The sequence below is a fragment of the Carettochelys insculpta genome, chromosome 1, assembly GCF_033958435.1.
Source record: "Carettochelys insculpta isolate YL-2023 chromosome 1, ASM3395843v1, whole genome shotgun sequence".
Taxonomy (NCBI): Eukaryota; Metazoa; Chordata; order Testudines; family Carettochelyidae; genus Carettochelys; species Carettochelys insculpta.
The window spans coordinates 120210126-120220397 of NC_134137.1; the positions used below are offsets into that span (position 1 = coordinate 120210126).

The 10272-nt window shown below is 47.0% G+C and overlaps 1 protein-coding gene across 1 annotated transcript; it reads left to right on the plus strand.

Moving 5' to 3' along the window:
• The first annotated feature begins 413 nt into the window (after nucleotides 1–413).
• Nucleotides 414–9749, plus strand: F7 (coagulation factor VII). The gene is made up of 7 exons (XM_074986103.1): nucleotides 414–611; nucleotides 971–995; nucleotides 1082–1195; nucleotides 1599–1739; nucleotides 4992–5098; nucleotides 6992–7112; nucleotides 9071–9749. Exons 1-7 carry the CDS (start codon nucleotides 414–416, stop codon nucleotides 9610–9612), a joined length of 1248 nt encoding a protein of 415 aa, XP_074842204.1. The 3' UTR covers nucleotides 9613–9749.
• Nucleotides 9750–10272: the final 523 nt, after the last annotated feature.

The window sequence follows — 10272 nt, forward strand, 5'->3', positions numbered from 1 at the left end:
TACAGCAGCATGGGTAAATAATGTCCTTACACCTTGTCTAAACATTGTTGCAAACAGCCTGGACTTTAAAAAGTAAAGAAAGCTGAAATCTCATTGGCTTACAGTTGAATCTCAGCATTGTGAGCACCTTGGGAATGAAGGTTGTTTTGTATGTCTGAACAAAACATGGCTGTTCTTTCAAATGTTTACAACTGAACAGTGACTTAATACACTTAAAGCACTTTTCCCTTTATTTTTAGTAGCTTAGTCACACAGTACTGAAGGGCATTTGTGCTTCCCTTTTCTCTCTCTCTCTCTCCCACAACACACACACTGCCTGGTAGTGTACTTCTGGTTCCAAATGACGTTGGCAGTCAACAGGTTGGTTCCTATACCTGAGATTCTACTATATTATGTTTCTGTGGGGAGACAAAATGTGTATGCAGAGTGCCAATTATTTCAATTTTTCAGTCTTCTTAAAGCAGGAGCAGGCAAACAGCTTGCTGAAAAGACAAAGAAGAGCAAATAGCTTCTTTGAAGAGTTAAAAATAGGGTCACTGCAACGGGAGTGCTTTGAAGAAAAGTGTTCATATGAGGAAGCCAGAGAAATCTTCCAAGATGATAGAAGAACAGTAAGTAACGGGTAACACTGACTGAGTTGTCTTTTGTTGGCCTGATTTTTTTTTTAACGTGCAACTTTCCATCGCATTACTAAAAACATAGATGTATTTTGACTCTTAACCCCTGAGAGCAATAAAGTGCCTAATATAGTACCTTTGTCTTGTATTATCTTTGTCTTCAACTACAGTGTAACATTTTAGACATGGTCTTTAAATAGCCAAAACTTTCTTCACCCTTCAACCAACTATGTGCTATACATCCATAATTTGTTTGCTACCGTATCATACAACCCTCTTGTCCATTGTCCATGAAATGATGCATAATATTGTTTGGGTAATTCCTTATGCCCTTTTCTGTCTCTTTCTTCCAGGCAGAATTCTGGCAGAACTATGTTGGTATGAGAATTTCATGAGTTCTAATTACTGAAATTGCACCACCGCAATCCTTCCTTTGAGCCTTGGCTGATACTGTGTCTTTACAGATCCCAACCAGTGTGAGCCTGACCCCTGTGAGAATGGTGGGATGTGTGTCGATCAGTTTCAGGATTATATTTGCCTTTGCCCTGAGGAGTATAAGGGCAAAAACTGTGAAAAAGGTCAGATATTAAAACTTTAAGACACTAAACAGAAAACACTTTTCAAATGCAAGGTGCTCTGATAAATACATTGTTACTTTTAAATTGGACTGGTAGCAAAGTTTATTATTACTGCATCATTCTAGCAGAGAGTGGATTGCTGACAGATGGCATTTAGCAAACACTTATTGCATGTACTCTGTGTGCTTTTTGGTTCATTTTTGATCGCTTTAATTAATGCTGGAGTATTTAGTTCCCAGTTCTGTACACTTTAATGTGTGCCTGTATTTGCTCACTAGAAGCAGCTTTCTCTGTCAATAGATCAATGTTACTGAGTTGCAAATCGCTCTTGCTCAAAATTTGCAAACATAATTGACTGGAGCCACTAGACCCAGAAATTAATGTGGTCTTTTCATGTACTTAGGTCTGAATAACACATTGAAGTGCATTTATGAAAATGGACGCTGTGAACACTATTGCACTGAGAATTCAACCATGATACGACAATGCTCGTGTGCAGAGGGTTATGTGTTAGCAAGTGATGAAATGGCCTGTATTCCTCAAGGTAAGGTAATGCAAACCAAATCACTGCATCAACATATTTTATGGGAAATGTCTTTTGGCAGCATGTCCCCAGGAGCTGTTAATTTGTATTCAATGAACAGATGTTTCACAACTTTGTGTATTTCACTATATGAGTCAAGACAGGAATAAGCCTAAAGAAACCAGTGAGAAATCAATGCTCTTTTTTACAGCTGAATAAGACTAATAAACACAGATAGTATCCTTCAGGGAATGGCCAAGGAATGTCAGCTTCTCACTCATTTGAAGCGATAACAAAGTACTGCTGGGCTTTTAAAAGCAGGGATTTAAGGGTGCCAAACTCCCTTGTTCCTTGGAAAAGCCCAACTGTATGGGGGGCAGGGCTCTGGGGTCTGGGCAGGAGGCAGGGTGGAAGTGGGTGATCTGGGCCGGAGTGGGGTACAGGAGGGTTTCAGAAGTGGTGTCTGGGTGGAAGGCGGCAGGAGCAGGGTGCTGGTAGAGTGTCTGAGTGGCAGGAAGTGGAGAGTTTGGGGGAGGTGTTTTGTCAGGAGAGAGCAGGAAGTGGGGTGGGAGTGGGGGTCTTGATGGAAGAGGGTGCAGGCATAGCCGAGGGGCACAGGATCTGGGTCACAGGGATGCAGCTTACCTGCTCCCCCCAGGATGCATATGGCTCTGTTCCCCCTTCCTCTGCTCCCAGGCACTGCCCTCTGGTGCTCTGGTTGGCCAGAATTCCAGCCAATCAAAGGTGTGGTAGGAAGCATCTGGGTGGCACTGCTGAGGCCACAGGTACTCAACCTCCCTTCCCCTGGCTGGGGGAGCAGCAGCCAGTGACAGTGAAGCCCAGAGCTGCTTCCTGCCCCCGATCGCTGGCAGAGCCCGTGGTCTGGATCTGGCTGGCTGATCCTGGCTGCGTGGCTCAGGGTTCCAGACCCTCCACCTGCGCCGTGAGCCGGATGCCATGGAGGGGAGCTCAGAGTCCAGATCCAGAGAAGCCACAGTCTGGATCCAGACCGCAGGCTGGGGATTCCCCAGCCTTGGGTTAAATATATCACACGGTCCCTGTGAACACAGGCCTGTGTTCAGTGTCATTAGGCGGTTGCACCAGTGCTCCTTGCACAATGGGCTGCATTGTTCTGCTTCAGAACACCAGCTTTTGTCCTCACCATGTTAAAGGGGGTATTTTCTAAGACGCTTTGGGAGCCAGGCACCCAACTTCCCTTCCCTTGGGTGTCTCATTATCCTCCACATGTGCCTGAAAAATTCCTCCTTAGCTCTTGTGGCTGCAATGAAAACCTTCCGCAGGACTCTGCAGAATGCCTGAACCAGCAGTTCTGAGAGGAGTGAATTGCTCCTGTTCGTCTCACCGGGGTAGTGACAGTGAAGACTAATGGAGGTGCTAACACTAAAAACGATTTCACTAAAGAACACCGATCCAGTCATGGGCTCATGCAGTCTAGCAGTGGGCTGCAATGGAGCAGTTGGTTTCTAGGGTTGTTTGGGATGAGGAACAGGAAATTCCAGACTCACTACAAACTTCTGACCCTGCCAAAATGGAGAAGAAAATGAGCAGTTTCCCTTCCTCAGGGTCCAAATCGCCAGTTGTAGCCGAGTGTCCAAGAAATCAACTCCACCTGCCATGCCTTCTCCTGGAGCAAAAGCTCCTGCTCAGCTGTCAACCCCTCCCGCTTCCAGCTGACAACTTCTACAAAGCCATTGTGCATCTTCAGTAGCAAAATAGGCATCACAATTTATTTTTTATAAATATCATATGGCTCCTCATGTCCTGGGGTATGTTTATATTGGAATTAAACATGTGGGACTGAATCAGGTCGGGCTTTGCCTCTGAGCTAATTGTGGCATAGGCGTTCAGGCTAGCGCTGGAGCCCGGGCACAGGGATTCCCCTCTTCATGGGAGCCCTGAGCATGGGCTCCAGCCAGAACAATTACACAGCCATTTTACAGCCCTACAGCCTGATCCCCATGAGCCTAGTCAGCTAACCCAGGCCAGCCGCAAGTAGTTAATTGCTTTGTAAATGTGCCTGGGATATAGTACCCTGCCTGGATGAGTAGAGTTAGAGGGAAAGGGGTTGTTAAAGAAAGAAGACTGGAAAGGTGAAAGGTAAAACAATGGCCTAGAAAATGCACCTCAGGACCAGCAAACACTCAGATACAATAGGCAGTTTTATGGCCATGAAGAGACAATCTCTCTGGCCTATACTAGCTATAGAGCTGTTTTACAAAGGCTGAGACTATGGCGATGAAAAGACACTGATCAGGTCAGAGAGCTACTCTACAGAGACGATTGGTGGAAAGGATTGTCAGCTGTTTCAGTAGGAACATCGGGGAGCACTATGGCTGGTTCATGTCTACTTATGGCCGTGAGGGAAAGGCCAAGTGGGAGTGAGGCAATTAGGCTGTAGGACTCAGTTGTTGTAGATCCATTTCTCTGAGTCCTGGGCACCTCTGGGCAAAATAAAATACTTCTTTTGGGGAAGCTGCTTCTGGGTCCCTACTTACAGGTGCCCATTAGATGTGCTAGGTGTCTGGGTTGGCAACCCGAGGGGGCCCAGTCAGGGAGTGACTGGATTGTGCCATCCTTCCCCAAGAAGAAGTGGGTGAACAGGCCTGTCTTATAAAATGGGAAGTGATGGAGATACTAGCAAAGTGACGGGGGACAACTCTCCCTGGCTTCCTTTAGATGTGTGGCAACTTTTCAAGCTTATTAGACACCTGGGTAAAAGAAGTGCTTGCCTTCAATTTTCAGCCCACCTCACACGCCCCTGTCACCTGCTAGTAGCAGCTGGGCCCAGCTCCCTGCCCCGGGTATTATAACATGGCACAAAGAGCTGCACAGCGAGATGACCCTGCGCACCACGTCACAAAACTACTTGCTCAAATTTATCCCAGCCTTCATAACCGAAAGGTGGCTGGGCCAAACCTGAATGGCACTGCGACCTTGTTTGCCAGGTTGTAACTCCCATAGGGAGGAGCTCAATCCAGCCCCGTGATTGGGGACCTTTCAATACAGGGTGAGTGCAGCGCACGCTTGCTCTCCAGCCTCCTCCCCACACCCTCCCATCGGTCCTACCTTCTGCTCCACACCAGGCAGAGATTTTCAGTGCAGGGGCAGCACATGCCGCAGGCCTGAAAGCATATAAAATTAACCGAGTTTTCTGGAGTTTCCCTAGCAGAGAATTTGGCCTTGTGTGTTTTCCAGTAGCTGTGTTGTCTTTAATCACACTTATTACTATGATTTATTTATTACTTTTCACAGTGGATTACCCATGTGGGAAAATACCTGTTTTGGCAGAGAAAAGTGCAAGTCAGCGGGGAAGAATTATTGGTGGTAATATTTGTCCTCCAGGCGAATGTCCATGGCAGGTGAGGTGGTTTGTTTTTTTTTGAAGTCCTTGAGGGAACAAAACCCTCTAGTCAGCCACTGAACAGCTAAGGCAGAGATGAAGGGAAAGCAAGCTCCCCAGCACCACCACATCTCTGGTAAGGAGCCTTATCAGTTTTCTAGAATTATTGCTTGGTAATTAATGGGCGTTAAGATTCCGCCATACCCTGCCCATTCAGTCTTTGAATAAGAACAACCAGAAGGAGTCAGACCAAAGGTCCATCTAGCCCAGTATCCTCTCTTCTAACTGTGGGCAATGCCAGGTGCCTCAGAGCGAGTGAACAGAGCAGGTAATCAGCAGCACAGGGTAGTTTGATTAACTGTGTGCGCAAACCTAGACTTCGCAAAGTGTGCCAGTTGAACCGTAGCAGCACCTGACTGGATGCAGAGGGACTGCTTGGCGCTCTCAGTCAGTGTCATGGGCAGTCAGCACACACCTTGCTTCGGGTCTCATTTGCATATTCTCACACGCTGTCACTTCCAGAAGAGGCCTTTCTGGAAGCAAAACCCGCTAATTACTTTTCTGGAAGAAGGGTTCTTTCAAAAACGGGGTTTGTTTTAGAAGGAACCCCATCCACTTGGCTGGTTTTGCTTCTGGAAAAGCCTCTTCTGGAGGCGAGATCTCATGAGGATATGCACATGAGGTGTATGATATGTAACTACACACCTCATCTGCATTTCCGATCTTGCTTATTTGCATTCCGCTTCCGAAAGCGGACTGCAGAGTAGCATAGCCTGTATGTAGAGTAGCCCAATTGTCTTTTTTGGAGCTAGACTGAAAGCTTCTCTTTCAGCAAACAGGAAAGAAACTATTTCAGGACTAATTATTTTAATAAGTTAGATCACAAATACATTCCTGAGTAATGACGGAGAGATAGATGTGTTAGTCTGTAGTCTATCAAAACAAAAAAGCAGTCCAGTAGCACTTTAAAGACTAACAAATGAGATCTGAAGAAGTGGGTCTGTCCCAGGAAAGCTCATCACCTCATAAATTATTTTGTTAGTCTTTAAAGCACTACATGACTGCTGGTTTCTTTTTATTCCTGAGTAAGTTTTAATTTCCAAAAAGACAACGCACAAGCCATACAATCATTGCCAAGATCTCAGATGCTGGTACCTTTACTCTTGCTATGTACCTTACTCCATGGCTGTGGCTATGCTAGCAGCCCAGGCAGGGAATAGCAGTGAGATGCTGTGAGGAATATGCAGCACCTCATTAGGCTCCTTCTCGCCGCAGCAACTGTGAAGTTGCAAACTTCGCAGCGCCGGCTTGCTGTGTTGTCATGGCCACTTCGAAGTACCTGCGCAACTTTGAAGTGCTCTTACTCCCAACTGTTTGCACCTTCGAAGTTGCTGTGGTGAGAATTAGCCTTATGAGGTGCTGCATATACATTGAAGCACCTCATTGCTATTCTCCGCTCGGGCGGATTACCGTGACCACTTTGAACATGGGGGCTAGTGTAGAACAAGTCCCATGAGTAGCCCTAATCTGGTACTTCTGCTTGCAGATTAAGGTGCGACTCAGCATGAGTTTTACAGCCAATTTATAAATGTCTTTGCATTTTAAAGGGTTCTAAGGGAGTTAAGTGCTCAACTCCTATTGACTTTCAATTGAAGTTGGATGCCTACTTCCCATAAGCCCCTGAATTACTTTTAAACCTGAGTTGCTCAAATGATTAGACTAAAGAACTAATAACCTGTTGGGTTATTCCCTGCCTCACAGACCTGATGGTAATGCCACCAAGCTTCAGTTAGGACAATGATGACTAAACAGAGTCCTTGCAGGCCAAATACAATGAATGTTCTCTGTAAATTCAGTAGAATTTCGATTAAACAAAGCGGTGCAATGGAAAAGTTTCTTGTGCATATTTCAGGCTCTGCTAACAGAAAATCAGAAACAAAAGTGTGGAGGTTCACTGCTTGCACCAAGCTGGGTAGTTACTGCCGCTCATTGCTTAGAGCAATCGCATGTGAAACAGCTCCGCGTCAAACTAGGTACGTCTTTCTCTTGCCTCGCTTTTTCAAGCATTGTGGCCCAAGGTTTTGTTGTCAAGTTCACTTGTGGAAACCCAGCGTAAAGTCAGTGGAGTTATTCCACATTTATGTGGGGTGACTCTGCAAACATTTATAAGGGTTCAATGCAACAAATATCTCTCAAACCTGATCGCAAAGACAATGGCCATCTGCTTGTTTACGACAGGAGCAGGTAGCGATTCCTAAGCCTCCTCACTTTTGTCAGTCATCATATAACAGTCTCATAAAACAGATTTCAAGGCTGGGCTCAAGGTGGCTCAAAACGTGCTGAATTATCCCCCATGGAATGGGGATGAGGGGCCAGGTTCATTAGAGTGCAGAGGTGTGGATGGTGTCCGTCTCTGCGCCAGGGCAGCACTCAGCCTTGAGAAGGGTTTGGGAGCAGCAGGACTCCAGCAGGAACTCTGCTGCCAAGGAGTGGTGGGTTTCTCCAAGGATCTGCTGGCCAAACAGGGAGAGAACAATCAATCCCTCAGTCCCTCCCTACCTTGGCCCTCTCCCAGGGCCGTTCCTAAGCAAAATAAGTGGCTGGATAAAGCACCAGAAATTTGGGGGCACCAAATTTCTAGGTGTCCCTACTCAGATGCATGTTCTTATATGGCCCTTTCCATCTCTTCTGCTGCATTCTGCTGCTGCTGCAGCCCTGCAGCTGGGCTGGTTCCGCTCCACACTACTTCTGCTGGTGTCTCCTGCCAGCCGCAGCCGTGCTGCCTTCTCCTTGCAGCCTCCCCTCTCCACATGCTCTGCTCAGCCAGCCTCCAGCCACTAGGGAGGGCTTCCTCCTGCCAGGCTGGAGGCAGAGAAGAACTTTCAGCCTCTATATCTCTGCTCAGGCCCCAAAACGTCCCCAAGCTCAGGTAGAAGCCTTGTGGGGGTAGGAGGGGAAGGAATCCCCAGCCCCAGGGAGAAGCTGCATTGGGGTATGTGGCTGGGACAGGGGGAGTGGGGTGGGGCGGAGATCTTGAGCACGAGGCCCCCGACAGAAGCTGTGTGTAGGTGGGGGCAAGCCTCAAGTCTCAGGCCCCCAGCAGCAGCCACACAAGATGGGTGACCCTGAACCCCAGAGAGAAGCCACACAGGGAATTAGGGTGAAGGGAATTCCCAGGCCCCTGGCAAAAGTCACATGGGAAGGCAGCATCAGTTGCATAGGGCCCCATAAAGAATAAGGATGGCCCTGTCCACTCCCTCCTTGGCCCATGGATCCTCCAGAGTGGCTGCCAAGGGAGTGCTGAGGGGGTGCTGGGATCGGGGGGTGGGGGTGGGGCGGGGTGTGCTGCACAGGTTGCACTTTGACAGGGGGCTGGATCAATATGTACAGTGGGGGTGCTGAGAGCCAGTGAACAAACTATTAATCCTGCATGTGACAGAAACCACTTCAAGCCACATGCTGTGGCACCAGCCCTAGTTCCAGCACCTATACACTCTCATTTCTTCTCTCCCACCACAGAGAAAGGCACGTGCCAGTTGAGTTACACTTGGGATGAACTTGGCTTCCAGCGTCTAGTAGTAGATTATGTATATAAAACTGTGTCATGGAACCTAGCCTAGTCTTTTTCTGTGCTAGAAGTGAGTCACTGAACTGCCAAACTGGGTAGCTCTGATGCAGTCAATAAGTCCTACAGAAGCAGCACCTGTACTCTGGTTGCTTCTGCTATAATTCTGTGGCTAATCCCTATTACGCGTCTGTCAAGGGGAAAGCTGGAATCAAGGAAGAGGCTCTAGGGGAGACCTGTTGTGGTAACAAACACTGTCTGCTGAACCAGCGAAAAGAATTAACCCCTGCAGGATTCAGCAGTGGCCACAGGGATGTAGTAAGAAGAGAAGTAATGTCAGCCTAGTGATCTCATCCCATAAGAGCTGTGTGAGTTGAGATGTTTACGATCTATATGTGAACCTGACGGGTTTGATTCCTTTGCCAGGAGAACACAGAATAGATGACGAAGATGAAGGGGAGCAAGAAAGGAGGGTTTCCAAAATCATAGTTCACGAAAAGTACATTCCAGGATCAATTGACCATGACATTGCCTTGCTGCACCTGGAGGCACCTGTTAACTACACCGATTATGTGGTACCCATATGTTTGCCTAAGAAATGGCTTGCAACACATGAGCTGTCCTCCATTAAGTTCTCCACAGTCAGTGGATGGGGGCGCCTATTAGACGGAGGTGCTACTGCTGCTGTTCTTATGAGAGTTGATCTGCCACGTGTAAAGACACAAGAATGTATCCAGGAAACCAACTTAAATATTACAGAGAACATGTTCTGTGCAGGAGACCTGAGTGGAACTAAAGACTCCTGCAAGGGGGACAGTGGCGGACCTCACGCCACAAAGTATAAGAACACATGGTTTCTGACAGGTATTGTCAGCTGGGGGCAGGGGTGTGCTACCGAAGGCATGTATGGAGTTTACACAAGGGTATCTAAATATCTTGACTGGTTAAACAAGCACATAAATTCATGAACTGCCAAGCTGCCTCCAGTCAGAACAGTTCCACAATGCAGAGCTGTCTGAGTGGCCCACCTTGGACACGTCCCTATTCAGTGTTCTTTCAGGTTCTTAAATACATAATGATTTGAAGCCAGTCGCTTTCCAGTTCAGTTACATTAAACTCATTCACCTGTCTGCATTGTTTGTACATTATGTTCAAAGAGGATGTTGGAACAAAGTCTGGATACTGTATGTGACACAACAAAAGTTTTATTATAGCCAGCTGATGGAGTGATTCTGAACTTGGCTGAGTTTCAGCATGCACTGACAGACATCAAGTTGTGATTGGTTATATAGAGAGCTGACAGGCAGAAGAAAGAATAGGAGCAGGCAGGCAATGAGCATAATCGATGACCAATCAATGAGCAATCCAGATGAAGTAATGAAGAAGCTGGGAGTTACAGAGCGTTTCTGCATGCAGTTTACAGAACATTTTATCTAGAAACAACAAGTCCTTTGATGAGTGCAGTCGTAACACTGATGTGCAAAGCTGTGACGTCTCGTCTGTAATACACTGATGTATAAAGTGGTGGTATCTCCTCTGTAATACACTGATGCATAAAGCAGTGATGTCTTATCCGGCATCCTGATGTAATATTTGCACGAACATGACCAGTCGTGTTAGCTCTACAG